General features: G+C 40.6%; 1 protein-coding gene across 5 annotated transcripts in view; it reads left to right on the top strand.

Annotated features, from left to right (window-relative positions):
- The window catches only part of INTS6 (integrator complex subunit 6), a 76,180-nt gene that overhangs the window by 17,026 nt on the left and 36,037 nt on the right, over nt 1–23,117 (top strand). For 4 of the 5 annotated variants that reach the window (XM_077810920.1, XM_077810926.1, XM_077810910.1 and 1 more), the window contains 3 exons: nt 9,400–9,489; nt 19,538–19,721; nt 22,557–22,682. In XM_077810920.1, coding sequence (XP_077667046.1) covers nt 9,400–9,489; nt 19,538–19,721; nt 22,557–22,682 — 400 coding nt within the window. Of the gene's footprint in view, nt 1–6,440; nt 6,459–9,399; nt 9,490–19,537; nt 19,722–22,556; nt 22,683–23,117 lie in introns of those variants that run through there. The other variant, XM_077810944.1, reaches the window with a different exon arrangement.

Below are 23,117 nucleotides of genomic sequence, written 5' to 3' on the forward strand. Positions count from 1 at the left end.
CAAGAATTATAACATTCATAAACCAGTCGGAGAACACTTCAATCTCTCTGGTCACGCGATTACAGACATAAAAGTTGCTATATTACAACAAAAAAACTTCAAATCCAGACTCCAGCGAGAAACTGTTGAATTGGAATTCATTTGCAAATTGGATACAATTAACTTAGGCTTGAATAGAGACTGGGAGTGGCTAAGTCATTATGCAAGGTAACCTATTTCCCCTTGTTTTTTCCTATCCCCCCCCCCCCCCCCGACATTCTTGTTAAACCCTGGATTTGTGCTGGAAATGGCCCACCTTGATTATCATACACATTGTAAGGAGAGTGGTCACTTTAGATAAGCTATTACCAGCAGGAGAGTGGGGTGGGAGGAGGTATTTTTTCATGCTTTGTGTGTATAAAAAGATCTTCTACACTTTCCACAGTATGCATCCGATGAAGTGAGCTGTAGCTCACGAAAGCTTATGCTCAAATAAATTGGTTAGTCTCTAAGGTTCCACAAGTACTCCTTTTCTTTTTGCGAATACAGACTAACACGGCTGTTACTCTGAAACCTACCTATCTCATATGTGCTTTGAGATCCGTGGATGAAAAGTGCTGTGTAAAATGTGCCCTTGATTAATTTAGGTCCTTGTTTAAGTATCTGGATGGTCATCACAGCTCTGGGGATATATTTATTAACTTGTTTCAGAGTAAGAGCCGTGTTAATCTGTATTCGCAAAAAGAAAAGGAGTACTTGTGGCACCTTAGAGACTAACGAATTTATTTGAGCATAAGCTTTCGTGAGCTACAGCTCACTTCATTGGATACACCTAAGGTGCCACAAGTACTTCTTTTCTTTTTGTTTATTAACTTGTGCTCCCTCTGCTGGCTAGCTATACAATTACAAAGCAAAATTATAGCATCATACATGGTCATCGTAGTGATATATTTTTAATTTGATTACAGAGGTTTTAAAGAGACATTGTCACCTGATTCACTACTTATACCTTCAAATTATAATTTGTGGTGTTAGGGGATCAATGCTATAATAGAAAGCTTGTCACCGTTAATTTACAATATTTACAGGAGTCACTGATTTTAATAAGACTACTGAAACTTGAGAGAAGTACAGAATATGAAAGTCATAAGGACTATCTTAACGTCTCTGTATGGTTTTTTTGTTAAATTTCTCAGACTAGTGATGGTGACCCTGTGACATTGATCTGATCCAAGAAATGATAGATACACCAACAACTGTCTTACAAAATTTGTTTTTATTAGAATAACAGTCATTCATTGGCTCGCTGTACTATGTTGATCAGTGTTTGGAGGGCAGAAGTTTGTGGACTTTGTGGCTCTACTAAACAGTATGTAATTTGTTCTGAAAGTCACATGAGAGTATTAAATGTGTACCTTGTGCTCATACCTCACTTGAGTTGTTAAATGCAAAATTAGTTAATACAGTAAGGTTAGATAAAACAAAAAGGTTATTGGAGACAGTAGTTCACCCATATTATACATATAGTAGGTACAATAGTATTTAGCTTTGCATTCAGTAGCCTAGTTAGTAATTGCAATATTTGCAAATGTGGGAGGGTTAACGTTATAAAATCCTATGAGAACCTTAACTTTGCATTTTCTTTTATTTTTGCACTTAAATATGCATCCATTATGTCCTGCTAGTATAATTTCTCTGTCTTTATTTTAAATTTTCCTGAGATGACTTGTAGACAGAAGTAAAATTGAGTTTGTACTTCTTTTGCTTAATACAAAATGAAGGCCTGAACAAAAAGTAAATGTTGCTTTACATTAGATATTTGTCTGTCTACCCTTCTCTCCTGGTAAACTGTAGATTACTAAAGAAGTAGTAGACATATTACACATTACTAAGGAAGTGAAACATGATTATTAATTGACAGGATATTATTTTTATTTAGACTTTTTTCTTGTTGATGCCTATCTGACTCAAACAGCCTGCAAACAGTTGGAAGAAAAGATTTCTTAAATATTCAGCGTCTCTACCCCCTCAATAGTGAGCAGAGGGATTACATACCACATCCGTGAGTTTGACAGTTGAGATATGAAGCAAAAACAAGACAAGATTCCACATTGATGGTCACAGTAAACCTAGTTAGATGGGGTAGCCGCCTGGACTCTTTGCCTCTTGATCCTTTAAATCTCTGAGGCTTTTCTATCCACTTCTGCCTCCAGCCCTTTTCAGTGTTACCTCTTGGAGGACTTTTCTAAAAAAAAATTCATTTTTTTTCATACTGAGATGATCAAGTCAGTTCCTTAAAGCCAAGAAGGTAGAGTATTTTATACCCAATATTTTTGTCATCTCCTACAAGACTAAGTTTTTGAGGCTTATTTTAGATCTGGGAAGTAAAGTAGTAATTCCCCAGTTTCCTCAATCAAATCTGCATGCTTTCAGTTGTAAAGTGTGCTTGCATTAATCTTACTGTGTTCTTGTTACTTTTATTTCACTGTTGAAGATTCTCCATATTATTGCAAAGTTCTGGACTTTGGCATTTCTACAGCTTTGTGTATGTTTCTTCCTTACCATGCTTCTTCCACCCCAGATACTTGGTGGAAGTTGTACAGCTGACTTGGATTTACAGATGATGATTATGATGTAAGATATCTATAGAGGGAGGGAGCTCTTTCTTCTCCTGCTAAATTAGGCATGGAGATCCAAAATCCATTATTTTACTACAGTATGTGGTAGTATCAGACCCTTGAACACATTTTATCCCTCACTAGAATGAGTTACTATCATACGAGGATGAATTTAAGTGTTTATTCAAAAGAGGGAAGGTAGATTTGTTTCTGTATATTTAAACCCAAGATATAAGACAGCAGTCCATATTCAGTGGAGTAAGAGGGAATCTGATTTTACCAGAGTACTCCTTTGCTTCTTTATCCCTTGTGTTGTCTGGTTTTCTCTGCTCTGAGTCCCTGACCCTCTTTCTTCAGCTTACTTTCACATATGTTCTTTTCACACATCCCGTTCACCCTTTCCTCACTGGTGCAAAGCCTGCTCTTTCTACTCAGTTTTGCTGTTCAAGTTACACTTTCTCATTCCCTAACTGCCCAAATCATACACAATTGTTACAGAACCTTCTGATTCCACCTTTCAGTCCCTCTTTTTGTCAGAGATATATACTAAAACATTTTGATTGCTGCATGAAAAACAGGACAATAACTCCTTGTTATACTGAGAATTATTACAACTTTGAACTTTCAGTTATTTCACACTCTGCTTTGCTTTATCAAATGTCATATGTTATGGTGCCAGTTTACAATCTTCAATCCTTTGTTTCTTACCTGGAACCTTGTAGATTATGCAAGTTGCTTGGAACAGGGGCTGTTCCCTTTGTTACTTGTCTGCATGGTGCCTAACACAGTGGGTTCCTGGCCCTTGATTGCATTCCTAGGTGGTACTGGGATATACATCATAAATATGTCTCTATGTTCTTGCTGGAAGGAAAATTCCAGACTAGTTGAGGAAACTAACGTTATTCCTTCAGCTACTGGCTGACAGCAGGCAGTGAGACAAAGGAAAGCAAATATAAACGAATGATTTCCCTATTATAGACCACAAATTTCAAGGCCAGTGGAAATGGTAGTCTGTAGACCTCCACTAATTTGAAGCTAATCTGGCCAGCTGGGAGGTATATTTTGTGAACCCTAGTTAGTTAGGGAAATTTGTCTGTGAGGGAATAGAGGAGGCTGAAAGTGATCTCCTAACAAAGTCAGGAACATGGCACTAGCACCTTGATAGGGATCCACTTGGCCCTTTTTTATCAATGAATTATGACAGATGGAGCTGTTGTATGTGGAAATGGAGGCATCCAGAGCAATCAAGTTGTTCTCAGTACGACAAGATCTTTTTTGCACAGGCATTCTGATAAACTTCTCAGCTTGAAAAGCAGAAATCAGATTGGATCATTTTCTGATCTCGGAAGAATGGCCTTTCCATTCACAAGTCTTTTAGTTTACCTAAATAGACTAGTTTCCTTTCTGGTCTAATATCAGACTTCTCAGGTTAAAATCCAGGTCCTATGGCTTTAGGCTTCCTGCATATGTACTTTTGACTTCCTGATGGATTTGGCAATGGAATTTAGATATTTTGTCCTTTCATTCTTAAGACACTGAGAACCTAATCATCTTGTAAGGTGGAATATGCAAGGTTTCTTTTTCACTTCATGTGAGTCTTACCTTTCATTTGCTTTACCTATAATACACTTTTTGAACTCTCAGAATCTATGTAGGTACATCTGGGTCAGCTTTCATTGATCTCTAAACATATTTGCACATAATGGTGAAATGTTTTGTTACACTGTAAAATCATGACATTCTATCAGTAACTTTATTCCTATTGTAGTCTTTCAGAGGTGATCCAGGGTTCCTTTCAGAAGGTGTCATATTGACCAAAGTGTGCTAGATGTGGCTTGGGATAGCTAGAGGGAATTACTTAAGAGCTCTGCAAAGAGTTCCCAGTCCCTGCTTGGTCAAGGAAGCTTGGGATCAGTGGGCTACATACCCCAGTTGGGGTAAGTGGTAACTAACATCATGATTTAATTGCCTCATGATGTGAGACCAAAAAAATGACATTTTAACTATTCAAAAATAATTTTGTGAGATGTATTGGGATACTATGTTAACAGTAATTAAGATACTAACTTGTTACTGTTTTACTGGGACTTTCATTCTAAGAGTTTGAGGCCCTCATTTCCCAGTATATTCTATATTAATCTAACAAATTTCAAGTTTTCCCTGTTATTTATGCCAACTTCAAATATAATTTTCTTTAAAACTTGCTATGCTGAGCTAATGGAGCAGCTACCTTTTCACTTCAGTACACATCTGCGCTTGATAGTGCAGGGTGTGAGTGAAGGGAACAAATTTAGACTTCTTCTACCACTTCCCAGATAATATCTGCTAAAGGAATAGAATGAGTCAGTCTGCCATCAGATGCTTCTTCCTCAGTTTTGGGTATTCTCCTCCCCCGCCCAGAAGGCTCTAGAGTGGGAAGAAAATTATTCCAAAGTTGTTGCAAGATAGTAACTCTAGTAGTTACTGAGTATTGGAAGCTATTGAAAAATGCCAGCTGAGCTAATTAGTTGTCTATTTGACACAATCAATTGAAGTCCCTACAGGAGCAAGTTGCCACTCTGAATTCATCAACTAGAATCATCAGTAATGCACCTTCTGTAAGGAACTTGTCTGTGAGCAAGCCTATTTAGATAACTAAGTAAATTTCTCAGTTTTCTGCAGGCTGAGTTGGAATTTGCTGTTCATGGCTTCTCGCCAGCCTTATGTACAGCATTAAATATAACAAATTAATGTTTAAAGCTCTAGAGATATGATATACATATTCACCTTCAGTGCTCATAACAGTCTATCTTAATATCATCTTAAGTCTATTAAAGGATTTGGTATTTTGGGGATAAGTATATTTTTGTGTAGGACTTTAATACTCGGACAAAGGCCAGGGGCAAAATGGATTTGAATGATAGTTTTGAAATTGGAAACAAAGACTATTAGAAAGGTAAATAAAATTCTACCGAGACATCCATGGAATAGATAGTTTGGTATAGCTTTCCATTTACATGAAAAAACAACTTTTTAGTCCACTGCTAACTTCTGATAACTTACGTGTATATATTTTTTCTACAGTACTTGATTTAAAGTTGCTTGTCCTGCTTACCTTCTTACAGATGAATTGAAAAGTCATAGCTGGTAAATCAGGATTCCTCTGTTTCCTTCAAGAGTTGATGACCTCTATAATTGGTCAGAAAATTGAGAAATTTTAATAAAAAGATATTTTGAGCAGAAATCTTTTTCCAATATTTACCCATTGTAAATGATATCACCATTCCTTAAGGCAGAGTGTTGTAGGTGTTTATGATATTAGAAACTGTTGCATGAGGTATGTGGGGTCTTGAACTCAGCTCATCTTTAGCCTTGTTCTGTGGTCTTCTAGACAACTGAAGTGCAGCTGTTGCATTAATCTATAGTCTTTGACTACCAAGAAATATATCTAACATCTAAATTATAGAGCATCAATGTAGACCAGTTCAATGTCATCAACCCTTGCAGGAGTGTGGCTGGGTGGACTAGGTCCGGAGGCCACCTGCTGCAGGCCTCATGGCCCTGCATCACCCTGCCCCAGAATAGAGCAGTGAAAAGTCCTCCAGGCAGCCTAGAGTGGCTGCAGAGGAGCAGCCAGTCAGAGGAGCTCTTGGAGCAACCAATAAGGGGCCGGAAGGGTCAAGTAAAAGACAAGCAGCAGAGCCGAGCCATCAGTTGCTGTGTGGAGCTCAGTGAGGGAGGACTGGGTGCCTGGCTGGCTAGAAGAACAGCTGGACCGCGGACAGCTCACTGCACAGAGCTCACCAGACAAAACCGAGTCCAGGGAAGCCTGCGAAAGACCGGGTGACTGGCTGGATAGAAGAGCAGTGGGACCATCAAAAGGTCAGTGTGGGCAGACTGAGCACAGAACTTGGCCCTACCAGACGAGAATACCGAGATGGGCTCTGCTGGTCTAGTTGCAGAATGAGCCCAGGGAGGGCTGCTGAAAAGGATACTAGCTGAGGGTACTGAGATGGGCCCCAGCTGGGTGTCTGAAGAAGGCAGGACCTCTGGGAAGAAGCCTAAGAGCTATCGCCCCATACCAGGGCCATGATAAGAACTTGGGACTGTATACCTTGGAAGGGGGGACAGTGTATACGGCTCGGCCGGAGGGCTGAGTCGCTGAAGACCTGCTGAAAGAACCATTGGCCAGAGAAAGGGGGAGCTCGTGAGAGGCAGAGTTTTTTTTATATACTGGTTATGGTGGGAAAGATTTATCAAAGAGGAGGGTCTTGCAGCATGCTCTGAATGGTCAGATTATGGAAATGTCTAATATCTGGAATGTCTCTGCACAGCCAAATCCCTGGACTAAGAGTGCTTTCTCTCATGCTTTGACCTGAGTTTTGTAAACTATTTTGTCCAAAGGAGCATAACTGTTTTGGTGGATTATGGATGGAGAAGTAGTCACTGATATAGCTGAATTCTGACCCAGTTATGGTTCTTAAAGGTCAGATCTGCACTGAAAAGTTTGTTCAGCATAGCTATGTGTCTCTCAAGGGTGTGAAAAAAAATTCTTCTGGATTTTGTCAACCTAGCTTACGCCTCGCCGGGAGGTAAATTACTTATAGCTATCGGAGAACCTTTCCAGTTGCTGCAGTAAGTGTCTTCACTTAAAATGCTATATTTTAAGTGAAGACCTAGCCAAAGGTTTCTCATACCTGTTAACAGAAGCAGACTGGAAACCATCAGACAGAAGAAAGAACAGAGATATGCTCCTGGTGCTCTGTCACAGGATTCCATCTTCAACCCCAGATATAGTGAATTATAGTAACCCACTCGGAATTGACGCATGCATGGATGGAACACTCTGGCTAGATCCTCCTCTTGAAGGTTCCTGGCAGGTTCGTGGTGGAAATGGGAAGTGCCAATGGCAACGTAGGTCTGATTGTCAGGGCTTAATGATGAGTTGAACTGGACCCCAAGGCCTTCAAGCCACTTTGACAGACGAGGTCACAAAATGTCTTCTGTAATTTTGGACACTGTATCTTAAATGGCGCTGATGTAGAACGCTTGTCAATGTTTATGAAGACTTAAATAGTTAATGAAACAAGTGTGTGTGTGTGTATGCATGAGAGAGAAAATCACTCTGGTTGGAATGTGACCCAAATAACTGGGTACCACCCAGTTCTAAGTAACCCTGTTGTTTCTAGAGTATTAAGTTATCAGCCTTTAGGTTGTGAAGATGTTTTCTTGAGATCCTATAGTATTCTGAAAATGTTAATTTTTGATCGGTAGTAGTGGAGGGAGTTGCAAGCTCTTCTGGTTATGAAGATAATGTTCCACTTGTGAACAGCTGCACCATTGGATTTACTGAACATTTAGTATTTGCATATGTGCAATTAATGAAATTCTCAAAAAGGCTAAAATTTTTTTGTTAATTTAACATATGACATTCTGAAATGCAGGGTGGATTTGATTTAAATCAAATTGATTTAAATCACTAGTCAGGAAGACTCGATTTAATCATGGATGTCTACATAAAAGTGCATTCTTGTTGGTTGTCATAACCTTAATACACATTCTTCACAACTCAGATGTTTCATTTTTAGAAGTTACACACTATATATTTTTAAACAGTAAGTTTATTTTGAAAATTTTTCACAATAGTTTTACTGCTATATCAGAAAATGAATGATTGGTTATTTCATTTACAAAAGGTAATTGAAGCAGATACTTATGAAGTCATTGGGAGGTGAACTATCTCCAATTCAACAGGTTAATCATTAATATTTGGAGGATTTTCTTGCCATGCTGTATTAGGAGGAGAACATCACCAGATAGGTATTTAAATGGTTTTATTTAACTAAAACAACAACGTTAAGTATTCTGGATTTTTTTCTTCAACAGCAAACTTATAATATTTTAACAAAACAAGCATATGTCCGTCGCTTCTCACATTTATCTCCAGACTTCTCCTTGTCCAGATCTAGTCTGCCCCCAACAGTCTTCTATTCATTGAACTTTTTGAAACTTGGCACGTTTAGAGAGGTAAGGGATTGACTGTGTGTACACAAATCTGCAGAGGGACAGTAGAGTTGAGATCTGTTATTTCTCACCTCTATATATTTTATTTTAACATTTTTGCTGTTAACAAGCATGTTACCTCTGGAGACACACATCCACAGTTTGAAAACTGCAAAACTAAGCATCTCTGATGATATCTTCTAGACTGAGCACTGAGTCCCATTGGGTAGATAGAAAGATTAACCTAAATAATCTATACAGAAGCCTGTGGAACCCCATAAGATTGGGTCCCTAATCCATGAACTATTGGAACTCATGTACAAAACTTTTCTTAAACATTACTATGAGACAATATATTCATGTATAGAATTAGAATTTGTAATCCTTATTCCATGATATCTTTGAGCTATAATGTATCTTTATCTTTACATAGGTTTTTTCCTCAAAGCATTTTATAAAATAAATCTGATTAAAATTAAAACTGATTTTTGATTTTTTTTTAAATAATTGATTTTTATCCATCCTAATGAAATGTATAGTCAATAAATGTAAATGCCTGTTTTAGGTGTATGGTAGCATATGTATTGGTTCTAGGATTGCAGGTGTAAAAAGGTTGAGGAACCTATTCATAGCCTAGAGTATTGCCATGGAACCAAACCATCTACCTACGACCCCAATCCATCACCCTCTGAAGTCAATGGGAATATTTCCTTGACTTCAGTGGGTGGTGTATTAGGCCCTTGGTGCATCACTATGGGTTTAAGCAAGAACTTTTTAAATTTGAACGTAGCATTTCTAATGTAATTACACTTTCTTTTAGGGAAGAAACCCTTTTTTTCTGGAGCCAGCAATAATTATAACAGTTACTGATGGGAGTAAATTAACTACCACAAGTGGGATACAGGATGAGGTAAGGTCTGATCACTGTTTATCTACTGTACCAGACTTTCTGATAGAAGGCTGATATGTTAGGATTACCAGTTATTTAAACATGTTCAAATGTACATATGGGATAAACTTACTGTGTTTCCTTGAGTTTGAGACATTTTTGTGTAATCATACTGTGCTAGAAATGGTTTGAAAGCCTTTTCAGCACTAAAAACTTGAGCATTTTTAAGGAATATGTTTTTAAACTGATTTGAAGAGTTTCTAAATACTCAGTTTGCCAGTTTCACAATCTGATTTAAAACACTGGCAGAGACATGGAACACCATTCTATTGAAGGTAATTGGGATATTCGACACACTTATCAAATGAGTATACATAGCTTTTTAAAGGACTTACCAGAATAAATGGATTGTACTGAAGCATATACATCTTGAAAAAGTGTAAATATACATAATTTGTATGGACCTGATTTAATGTAGTGATCTTCCAAGGATGGGAACCATGAACCAGAGAGCAGGTTGGGACACGTGAAGTGCAGAAGAAGAGATTACTTCTGGATTTTATAGCTGTCTGTTTAGCATTATTGTCTGAGCTCTGGAATGTCCCTTAACAATTTAAAACAAAAAGGTGTACTAAAGAGGAGTTAACTTCAAATTAAATGCACACCTATACCTTAGAATATTTAAGATAAAAAATACTGGGTCCATGCTCACAATAAACTTTACAGGTCACCATAACTAAAACTCTGAGGCAATAAATTGTTTCATCACCAGATGGCATGAGCCTCCCTGCTTGTGAAGTTACAACTATTCCTAACTGCTTTGATTGTCAGATCCTCTTTGTCAGATTGTCAGACATCTTAGGGTATGTCTACACTACCCGCAGGATCGGTGGGCAGCAATCAATCCAGCAGGGATCGATTTATTGTGTCTAGTCTAGACACGATAAATCGACCCCCGAGTGCTCTCCCGTCAACTCCCGTACTCCAGCTTGGCAAGAGATCCAGGCGGGGGAGCGGCAGCAGTCAACTCACTGCAGTGAAGACACTGTGGTGAGTCGATGTAAGTACATCTATTTCAGCTATGTTATTCACGTAGCTGAAGTTGCATAACTTAGATCAATATTCCCCCCTCCCCCCCCCCTTAGTGTAGTCCAGGCCTCAGATGAATGGTGAGGGGTTCTTTACTGATACAATGGTTCTGGTCTGGTTTCTTCTTTGTACAGGCCTTGAAACAGAAAAACATTGCTACGGGCTGGTCCCTCTTTTCAAAAGCAAAAGCTAATATCTGAGCCCCTTTCAGTGCTAGTGGGTTTTCTTTTTTCTTGATTTTTTTTTCTTAGAACAGGTTCTCAAACATTTTTGTATGGTGCATCACATTTTAATATAGAGATTATTTTACAGACCACTTCCCTTCCAAACTGTAATTGTGCAGACTTTTTCTCCTGTTTTCCTTGTATTACATTCCTGTGGCAATTTAGAGAAAGAGCTTTCATGGAAAAGTGATATTAAGAAAGTGTGAAATATATTTTTAGCTTTCTTTTAATGTACTTAAGTTGATAAGGAGCAGGGTAGGAGAAAGGACATGGTTGCATAATGTGCGAAGCCAGCTGTCTGTGGACCACTAGCAAGTAGTCTGTAATTCAGTTTGATCATTTCTGCTTCAGCGTATTTGATGTTTTGGGTTTTCTTTTTTTATGTCTTTGCACTAGTCTGTCTCCTCCCCCCCCTTCGAGTGATGAATAATGAGGTACAGTAACTCCTCACTTAACGTCATCCCAGTTAACATTGTTTCGTTGTTACGTCACTGATCTATTAGAGAACATGCTTGTTTAAAAGTTGCGCAGTGCTCCCCTATAATGTTGTTTGACAGCCCCTGCTTTGTCAACTGCTTGCAGGAAGAGCAGCCATTGCAGCTGGTTGGGGCTTGGAACCAGCAGCCCCGCTGTCAGCTCCCCTAAGTTCTCTGTGCCGCAGCTGCCTAGCAGACTATCAATTGCCGGGCAGTTCAGGTGTCCCTCCCCCCACTGCCATGTGTCACACATACATGCAACCCCCGGGACTTTGGAACGAGTGGTGTGCTCCAATGGGATAATGTGGGTTTGCAGCCACTGCCTTGCATCTATTGTGTCTCCTCCCTCCATGCTGCCTTGTAGAGTGTGAGGCTACATTAACAACAATGTGTTAACCCTTGAGGGCTCAGCCAAGTGCTAGTTCATCATTTAGCAGCAAGGCATTCCCTGGGAAATATCCCACGCTCTTTCACCCTCTGACTCCACCACTTCAACCAAGCTTCACAATCATCATTGCTGTGTACAGCATTAAATTGTTTGTTTAAAATTTATAATCTGTGTGTGTGTGTGTGTGTGTATATATATGTATAGTCTTGTGTGGCAAAAAAAAATTTCCCTGGAACCTAACCCCACCTATTTACATCAATTCTTATGGGGAAATTGGATTCGCTTAACATGGTTTCACTTAAAATAGCATTTTTCGGGTACATAACTACAATGTTAAGTGAGGAGTTACTGTTGTCTAGTACTGCTCCAATTGTGCTCACATAACTTTCCTCCCAGAGAAATACTGATATTGTTGATTCCTGCATTGGAGATCACCCTGATATATCTGATTGTGAAGTTTACTTCAGGGTCCTTGAGATTATTCTTGACTTCCCGTAATTCTGTTAGTCCAGATGTTCTTAAAATTCTTCAAAGGCTACAGTGACACTATCCTGTAGGCAGTTCATTCTATAATTGAGCTGTCTATTTCAATGCAGATGTGATTAGTTTGTCTAAATATCACTACTAGGCTAACTTTAAGCAGTCTGCATATTTCTGTTTTCCTACCGTCCTCTGAGTAAGGGCAGTACCCCAGCCTAGCTGCTGTTAAGGGGCCATGAGCTTTTAAGGCCTGACTCTGGACAGACAACCACAGCCAATAATCAGGAAAGCCACCTGTGTACCTTTTTGGATCTAGCAAATTACCACCTAGTATCCAATCTTTCTTTCCTGAGCAAACTAACCAAATAGTTCTTGAAAGTAGTTTTCAACTATTCCTGTACATTGCTGAGATCTTGGACCTTTCCAGTCAGGTTTCATGCTGGGATGTGGAACAGGAACTGCCCATGCAGATGGGCTACCACTTCTTGTCCATTGATGAAAGGAAGACATTTTCTCATGTTACCAGCTCCTTCTGCAACATTTGCTACTGATAGCATCAGAATACTATTGTTCTGCTTGACATTTCAGGGGTTATTGGGAAAACGCTGAGCCGGATGAGGTCCTTCCCTTAGGATTGTACTCAGGGTGGTGATACAAGTAACTTCTTTTCTGTTACTAGACCACTCATTTGTGAAATCTCTCAGTGCATTCACTATAATTTTTCCCATCCTGTTCTTGGTCTAATAATGGAAGTCTCAAGGGATGGCACTGTAGTGCTGCTTATGTTTAAACAAGTCGTCTGGCCATACCAATCCAGAAGATTCTGGATCATGCAGTGCAAATGTGGCTACTTTTTGTCCTACCTGCCTTTTTAATATGATTTGTCAATGAGCATTGGTGCCTGTTGTTCTCATTACAAGAATACAGTAGAGGATACCACATATAAAGGTGCAGTCCGTGGATGAGGACCTTCTGTTTTGAGGGCACGAAGCTCTTTGCTGAGAAGACTGCCACCTCCCTTTATATCCTGAAGGATTCCAGGGCTACCCTCCGGTCACTGGTATCTATACAGTGGGACAGAAGAGATGATTTAGTCCGCAATCCCAGCATAGAACATGCATGTCTCAATACCAACCTCAGCTCCACTGTAAGATGCAAATAAAGAAAGGGAAATTTCCTAAACAGAAACCGTCTGGCCCACAATCTTCATCCCAGCCCTATACATCTAAACACCACTTTTGATGGGCAGGTCGAGGCACCGTTAGACTATTCCCCCCCCCCAGCTGACACAGCCAACCATCGTTCCACACCCATATGGCCACTGATCGGCAGTGTTCTGCAGTGCCTGGAACTGCATAACATCAAACTGATGAGACTGTCTGAACTGGATACTCCAGCTTACCTCCGTACCTCCTTCCTTGTCCCTCTTCAGGGACTCTTCTCATGAGAGTTTACTATGATGCAAGATAGGTCACTTCCTCCAGCTAGGAGCCATAGAACCAGTACCTCAACATCTGTGAGGCATGGAGTTCTACTCTCGTTATTTCCTAATACCTAAAAGGAAGGGAGGTTGGAGACACGTACTAGACTTCAGAGCTCTCAACAAGTTTGTCAAGGCTCAAATTTCAAGATGGTCACCTTATTGACAATCATTCAGCATTGGAACAGGTAGACTGGTTTTTGGCCCTCAAACTCTAGGACATCTATTTTTGCATCTCAATCTACCAGCTCACAGACAATTTCTCAGATTCACTCTGGGACACGACCACTACCAAAACAGACTGCTTCCCTTTGGTCTATCATTAGCCCTGAGGGTATTTTCCAAGGTTCTCTCAGTGGTGGCCACTCATTTATGCTCTCAAGGGGTAATGATTTATCCATACCTGGACGATTGTCTCCTCGGACCCGATCTCTCCGGGAAGCTCACCAAGTCACCGACACTACAATACATTTGTTTGTAGAGCTGGGTCTACAGAGCAGCACCCAAGATGTCAACCCTCACTCCAGTGCAATACCTGGAATTCATAGGGGCTGACCTCGACATGTTAGAGGCCAAAGCTGTCTTACTTCAGTACAGGTTCCTATCCTTAGTCTTACTCATAGACATCTTTCAGAGCAGCCCACAAATACTGGTCAGGCTTTGCCTCCAGTTCTTGGGACATATGGTAGGGGCACGGCGGTGATACCTCATACCAGGCTTCCCATGCAATGCCTCCAAATATGGTTTGGTTTACAGAGTGAACAAGGACAGGTTGTCACTACCCACCAGGATCAAAAACTCCTTAAACTGGTGGAAGGACCCAGGCATTGTTTACAAAGGAATCCCCTTCTTGAAAACATCACAATCATTGCTCCTCGCCACTGACACGTCATTCATAGGTTGGGGCGTGCACCTAAATGGCCTCATGACACAAGGCAAATGGTCGCCCTCCGAGATATCCCTCCACATCAATCTCCTCAAGCTGAGAGTGGTTAGAAATGCCTGTACCCATTTCCTCCTGCTGATCTCTCTCTCTCGCGCGCACACACACACACACACACACACATATCCTGAGACAACGTTGCCTGTATGTACTACATCAATGGGCAAAGGGGAGCCAGATCACCTTTCTTTGTGCAGAAAGCAATGAGATTATAGAATTGGAAATCTCACACAACATTACACTGTCTGCAGTGTACCTCCGGGTACACAAAACTCGGTAGTGGACAGTCTCAGTTGCAAATTCCCACACGAACATGAGTGGGAGATGCTTAGGTACTTCATGACCTATTCAGATAATGGGGGACACTGTCTACAGATTTGTTCGCCATTCAGCTGAACAAGAAGTGTCCAGACCGGAGATGGGATAACATTCCTTAGTTGATGCTCTCTGTTAGAGCTTATTCCTTCACTCTCCCACTTCCCTGGTCCTTCTCACATGAACAGAGAGCAACAATACCCGAAGTCCGAAGGTGCAAACAATTCAATGTTTGTTGGGGTGAACTTTCAGCAAGCTTAAATCCAAGTTCCTTTTTCCTTATTTTCGAATCCCAACTTACTTCCTGTTTGCCCCTAATTTATATAGTAATATTCTTAGCTATACCTTAACCAATCATTCTACTGAAATTTAACTAACCAATCCTAACATATTGTAACATGATTAGCGAACCAATTATATCCCACCACCTTAATTGGTTTACACCCAGCAAAATTAATTATACAGCAGACAGAAACAATCACAGAACCAGAGAGAGACCATGCCAATAAACAATAGCAAAGTGGGAACTATAATGACAAAACAATACAGAAGTGAGGATTTCACAATTACATCTATAAAGACATAAGGGTTTCCCAGCTGTGTCTATTGATAAGTGAGTTCTTACCAGACAGAAAACTATCTACCTAAATTTCCTTTTACATCTTCTAGGCTCTTCCCTTTGTCTGGAGGTGATAGATCGGATCACCTTCCTAACAGCCCCATATTGACTAGTTTGGAATGTGAGGATGTGACCGTACGCTTCCCAGCTTATGGCTGCCTCTGCTGCTTAGCCAAAGGCATTGGCCTAAGAACAGGGCCTCAGACTGTCACAGTGTGAGAAGGCCCTTACACAGATTCTTTCTTGTATACCGCTATTACTAGCTAAATGATAAACATATACCTACATTCTTAGAGTATAGGTCTTTACAGACAGGCCTGAATATCTATATCCTAACACTCTACCCCTTTTTTTTCTTTTGGGATCCTCCTGCCCAGGTATCCCTGGAAAAGCATAGGACATATGGCAACACACTTTCTGACAGGGCCAAGCATCAAGGTGGAAAGTGTCGATGTTCCATCTGTCCCACTGCCCCTTGTGTAGTACCATGCACTGCACCTTCTCTCGTACGGTCATACTACACCTATTCCAACTAGTGTTCCAGACTTTCCAGTATAGTGGGAGAAGGTTGGGTCCGGGTTGTCTAGTACACTACAGGGGCTTACTACATTACTTACAGGTTATAATTAGTGGCTGTTCTCTAGGGGGTTGTGCCCCCCTTGATTGTTTCCATATGCAATGTAACACACATATAGTTAACAATACACCAGCTGCTATGATAATCCACGGCAACACCAAGAGTCCTGACCACTGCAGTATGATCCAGCATCCTGGCCACCACCAAAAACACTGCTTCTCTTCCTTTGATAAGGTTAAAATTTTGTCAGCACCATCCTGTAGTGTGTATTGTAAGTGTGGCCAACTGTTGGTGCTTGCAGCAAGTTGCTCTTGTAATCTTTTGTGTACTTTTGTCCATTTTGTGTGTCCATTGAATATCCACAGTGAAATTTGGTATTGTCCAAACCAATTCAACTACCTGGTACGGTATGGGATAGTAGGTGCTAGTTCGATTGTTTACGACGATTAAGTCCACTGATCCATTGGTGCACCATAGTCCAGGTGGCAGTTTATAGAAGTTCATAATTTGGTCATACACTGGAAGGATTTTGCCTCCTACTGTTATATTGGAGGATTGCATACATTCCCAACAGAATACACCGTACCCCATATACATTACCCCTAAATGCCCCCCCTCTGCAATGGGCCATTGATCCTGCTCTTTCATAGTCATAGGAGAGGGGCACATCCATATTCCTCCTCTGGCTATACAACTGCTTAGTGTGATGCAACTGCTCCAGACCGGAGATGGGATAACATTCCTTAGTTGATGCTCTCCTCCTCCTCTGGGACAGGGACCGTTTCTACATGTTCCCTCCATTTCCCCTACTGTCGAAGGTCCTGCTGAAAATTAAAAGGGATGGCGCTCGTGTCATTGCGTGTTTCTACTTGGCTGAGACAGATGTGGTACCCTTACCTCTCTCAGCTTGCAACATGTCTGCTGATCTCTCTCCTGGCCATTCCGCACCTCCTCTCACAGAGCAAAGGACGTACTCTACATTCCAAACTGGGAATTCTGTGCTTCAAAGCATGGCTCCTGTTTGGTTCCAACACCTAGAAAGCTTCTGTTCAAGAGACATGACGCACTTACCTGCAGAAATGGTCCAGGTTTCAGATTTGGTGCATGTCCCAATGAAGCTTCCCAGCGTCTGCAGTTCTTTTACATATCCTAGACTATGCTTTAGTCCTAAAACGGTTCGGACTATCTCTAAGCTCTCTCAGCGTCCACCTAGTGGCTATTACAGCCTTTCACCAACCTGTAGGGGAGTACTCTGAACTGTCACACCCAACTACAAAAAGGTTCCTCAGTGACATAGTAAACTTATTCCCTCAACTTCAGCTTCCTGTCACCACATGGGACCTGAACCTTGTACTGAAAGGACTGACTAGGCTCCCCTTTGAACCATGGACACCTGTTCACTAACATACCTATCCTGGTAGTAGCGTTCCTGGTAATGATTTTCTTGACCAGGAGAATAGGAGAGATAGCAGCTCTGATGGCACATCCTCCCTACATGGTATTCTTCCGGATAAGATTATGCTCAGACTGCATCCAAAATTCATCCCTAAGGTAACCTCCTACTTTCACATGAATCAGTTGATTCACCTTCCAATCTTCAACTCCAAGCCTCATCAAGACAACAGGGAGGCTATATTGTGTACCTGGATGTCAGGAGAGCCCTGGCCTTCTACCTGGACAAGACAAAGATCTTCAGGAACTCCCCTAGGCTTTTCCTCTGCACAACGGAAAGTTCCAAAGGCTCAGCAATATCAGCCCAAAGACTTTCCAAGTGGGTCTCGAACTGTATCAGACATTGTTACCCAAGTTCATCATATGACCCCTCCAGATGCCATTCATACACACTCAACAAGGTCAATCTCCTCATCCGTTGCCTCCTTCAAGGATGTCATTATCTTAGAGATCTGGAGAGCGACAACATGAGCATCAGTCCACACTTTTGCAGATCACTGTGCCATCGCTGGGGACTCTGCCTTTGATGCCATCTTCTGCTCCATGGTGCTGTCATCTGTAATAGACTCAACTCTGAAGTTCTGACCCTCCAGAAAGGATACTGCTTGGGAGTCACCTACAGTGGAACACCCATAGGGACGCTACTGGAAGAAGAAATTATTCACCTTGTCCAGTAATGATGGTTCTTTGAGACCAGTGTTTCTATGAGTGCTCCACAACCCATCCTCCTTCCCTCTAGTTCTTGTGTTCTGTGCAGTAGAGAAGGAAATGGGGAGGGTTAGCCTGCATGCGCTGGCTAGTCTCATGGCACAGCACGAGAAAAGACCACATGTGCGGGCCCAATGGACACTGCTACCAAAGTTCTCCCATCAGCAGCACAGGGACACAAGCATACCTAAAGTGGAGCACCCATAGGGGGGACACATCTTGAAGAACCACTGTTACTGCATAAGGTGAGTAACTTCTTTGTCCTTTCTTCAGACAATGAAAATAAAATGGGGAAGACTCTATTCTTGGATGGCATTGTTAGCAGCTTAAAAGTTCTTCATAGTTCTCTTCAGATGTTGAGTCAACAGCATGCAGTAGGAAGGCATTTTTCCCTGTATGGGTGCTTGTTAGACATTGTGATGTCCTTGGGTGAACATGAAATGGGTCATTTTACGTAAATATTAATTTAAATCTTTTTATTTTTCTCTTTCTGTACCATGTCATGGTGGACCTAAAAGTTTAAATCTGTCTGTAGTATATCCAAGGTGAAGTGCTTCAATCACTTCTTTAAATTGCTCATTGTGTGTGACATTAAAAGTGATATTGTCATAAAAATTGCAACTCTTATCAAGTTAAGTCTTTTGACTTTTAGTTCTGATGGTATAATCACCAAATGAACCCCAGAAATTGGCAAAGGATAAAGATGAGCAGGATCTACTCTTCAGTTAAGCTGCTGTGGAAGCTAGAAGGCCTGTAACAGAGACTTGATTTATCATTAGTGCTAGATTTTGATACCGATGGCACTGAAATTTTTCTTTTGCAGGATCATCATACCCACCAATACTCTGGTCTTCCACTTAGTTGATAATTTCATTCATTGGTGCATTTTATATTGAAGATGAATGCAAAGAAACAGACTTTCTGAAATGAGCCTGGATCCTTTCGGTGCTTACCAAAAACAAACTTTAATTTAGTACGCTTTAGGCAAATGAGATTTTAATATTGCTGTGGAAAGAACATTGCAGTAATGCAGTTCTGCTTGCAGGATTCTAAAATAAAACAAGTTTAAAGAACTTAAAAGTAAATGTACATCTTCAGAACTTCATATTGCTGTGAAATGAGTTTATGTACAGTGTTGACTGAATTATGGATCGCTCATATTTATTAGACATAAAAAATCTACTATGTTTTATATTGTAAGCTTCTCTGGGTTACATATCCATGTGGTTGACCTGTACAATAAATTGCAGTCATGTAGCTACTAGAATTTTGAATTCACTGTTTTGTGAAGAAAAAGTTTAAATATTTTTCTTTTCAGCTCCATTTACCTCTCAATTCTCCTTTACCTGGAAGTGAATTGACTAAGGAACCTTTTCGTTGGGATCAGAGACTGTTTGCTTTAGTTCTGCGTTTGCCTGGCATCACAACTCCAGAATCAGAGCAGATAGCAGGTGTGCCTGTTGATGACTCAGCAATTACACCTATGTGTGAAGTCACAGGAGGTGAGTGCCGTAGCTTCACTTGACAAAGTAGATCTTTCAGAAAAGTGATCTAGCATATAGCTCAGTTGTATTAGATAGTGTTTGAAAATTTGACTCCTTTGTTTAATCTCTTTAAAACCGTGGGCACAATGGGGCTACGTGTTACAGCTTTCTTAGGACACAAGTAGTAACATTACAAATAAATTCATCTGCTAATAGTCTTGAAAGGATGTGCATTTGCTTTCTTCAGCAATTTTGACTAGAAGGGGGAAAATATACTTTGTAGTTTAGACACTCAGCCAGAATTCTTAAGAATCATGAAATCTGTTAGGTAGTGAGATTGTGTTCAGTTTGCTGGCACTGGACATGCTAGCATTTGAAGGCCATGGGGTGTGTTTTCTTTTGAGAGCTTTTAAATATTTCTTAAATGAAGAACATTTTTGGACAAATGTCTGCACTTTCCCTTTTCCTCCACTGCCTCTCGTGTTCTTTTGTAATCTCTCATGGTTATCTCTCATTTAGATTGTAAACTTCTCTGATACAGTCTAGAAGTTAAGTCTTGTCTGTAGAGTACCATGAGCACACACCAAGTATTAAAAAAGAAAAAAGATCCTTTTGATAGTAATTGGGGTGGGAGAAGAGGGAGAAAAGGAAAGAATTTAAAGAAACTTCAAGTAGATGTGATCCCCACACTTCTCAGAATGTAAAGCAGATGCCTCAACCACTGGATTAAAAAGGCTTTTTGGGCCATTTAAAAGGTGTTGAAGTGTGCCACAAGGGGGAGCTCACATTCCAAGAGTTCAGTAGAGACCTTAAGTTAACAAGGAAAAAATCCTTAAAATGTAAAAGGCAATAAAGTTAAAATGAAGTATGTTTCTTAGTTGTTACCAAGATGCGTGCAGAACTTCATTAATGAAATCATTTAATAGACTCTCTTGCTGCTTCAATGAAGTAACATATGTTTTCTTTGTAACTTGTTTATATATTTCTCCATAACTAGATCAGCAAAGTTTCTTGTTCTTCCTTCTAGTTTCTTGATTAAGAATTAAAAGAGCTGAATGTCAGCAACTTGGCTAAGGGATGACTAAGAGGGGACATAAGTCTAAAAATACTTGATAGGCATAATCTCGAAAGTAGAAGAGACAATACATAGTGATACACGGAGGTATAACTAGGAGTAATAAGATGCAATTATGGAAGGAAAAACATTTACAGATGTATTGGGCTGTGCAGTGTCTACCAAGGGAAGTTATGGATGCATCAGTGTTCCCTCTAATTTTTTACATCCATGTGTGGAATTAATTTTGTTATGTGCACCAATATGGAGGTGATGTGTGGTGGGGGTGGGGCTGAGGGGTTCAGAGTGTGGGAGGGGGCTCAGGGCTGGGGCAGAGGGGTAAGGTGCGGGTTCTGGGGTAGGGCTGGGGATGAGAGGATTGGGGTATGGGAGGGGGCTCAGGGTTAGGTCAGAGGGTTGGGGAGTGGGGCGGTGTGGGCTCTGGGCTGGGGCAAGGGATCAGGGATGTGTGAGGGTGCTCAGGGCTGGGGCAGAGTGTTGGGTGCAGGGGGTGAGAGCTCCGGCTTGGGGTGAAGGCTCTGTGGTGGGGCCAGGGATGAGGGGTTTGGGGTGCAGGCTGCCCCGGGGCTGCGGTGGGGAGAGAGGACTCCCCCAGCCCTCTCTTGCCACAGCAGCTTGGGGCCAGGTGAGAGGGGCCTCTCCCTGGCTGCGGCAGTTCCAGCTTGGTTGGGCTGGGCCAGAGAGAGGGGCTCCTCTCCCTGGCAGCTCTGGCCGGGCTGGGCTGGGCCAGGCTGGAGAAGGAGCTCCTCTCTGTGGCGGGCTGGGGGAGGGGGCACCTCTCCACACGTGCAGGACCCTTGATAGCCTGCTGCACGGCTGTACAGCTTACAGGGAACTTAGGACACCCCCTTGGGAAAACAGACTTAAAATATAGTGTAGGAGACAATCCTGCATTGATGTGGACTGCATGACTTTATAAGTCTCTTTCCATTGGTATCTTGTATGATTTTATGTTCTGTTAAAATGCTCTAGTTGCACTATACCTTTTTAAAGGATTCAGTGCAATACTTAACAGTATTAGGGCAATACCTCAGGTTCCCCATCAGGAAGTAATAGAAGTACTCTTTTTATAGCTTTGAGACATTGATACACAGAGCACAGCAGGGCATTATTTGTCATTTGGCTCATTTTCTTACATTGACAACACAATCCTTACTTATATTGACAAACATAATCTATGAAGCAAAAAGAAAAGGAGGACTCGTGGCACCTTAGTGACTAACAAATTTATTTAGTGACTAACACGGCTGCTACTCTGAAACCTATCATAATCTATGAAGACATCTTCTATTCTGTACACACAAAACTTGTTACTTTAAGTAATTGTATAGTTTGATACTTTTTTTATTTTTCTAATTACTATGTGGTTGGTTATACAGTAGTTACCAATAAGATATTTGCTAACAATAATCCACTAACATAGTATCTGAGGTACTACACTATTTCTTTATACAGGGTACTTCAGAATAGTATATAACTGCAGCTCCTCAAATATCATAACCTGGTAGATGTTGATATCTGGTGTTCTCTGAATGGCCACTGCTTTATAAACAAAAATACCTGCTTGCATGGGCAAAATAATTTTGAGAATGTAATAAACATGCAGCATACTGTCACTTTTAGAATACTTGTTACATTGGGAGAGGATGGTAGATGTCTTAAATTAAATGCATTATAGCTAGACTTCTATTAAATGGATTAGTCTGAAAAAATTTCAAAGGTGAAGGGAGAAATATAAAATAGTAGACTTGGTCTTGAGACTTTTTCTTTCATTCTAGGTCGCTCATATTGTGTGTGTTCTCCAAAAATGCTGAATCAGTGTCTTGAGTCATTGGTTCAAAAAGTGCAAAGTGGAGTAGTAATAAATTTTGAAAAATCTGGACCAGATCCTTCACCGATTGAAGGTATTTGAAAAATTCTACATACTTCTATAACCAATTGGATTTGCATTTGGTATTCAAATTTAACAATAGCCAGAAATGTACATAGTTTAATTTGAAAGAAGCACTACAGTGTTAGACACCATTGTTCCTTTCTAATGTAATAATATGACCACATTCTTGAGTGGTTTAAATTTCTGTAGCTTTACTCCTTTTTTGTTCTAAATATGAATAACTTGCCTACTTCTTCTAGAACAAGTTCATGGAAAATACTAGCTTTTTTCTAACTCTGAAATGTTGTATATTAAAAGTTCATTCGTGTCATCTTCATGCACCAGGAAAATATTTGATTCGTCTAGTATTTGTGATAAGGAAAGGACACTTCAATTGAGTTCTGAAAGTACATCAGATAATAGAACTGTTTTTTTTTCAGACTCCCATTCAGTAAGCATTCAACAG

The sequence above is a fragment of the Eretmochelys imbricata genome, chromosome 1 (assembly GCF_965152235.1).
Source record: "Eretmochelys imbricata isolate rEreImb1 chromosome 1, rEreImb1.hap1, whole genome shotgun sequence".
Lineage (NCBI taxonomy): Eukaryota > Metazoa > Chordata > Testudines > Cheloniidae > Eretmochelys > Eretmochelys imbricata.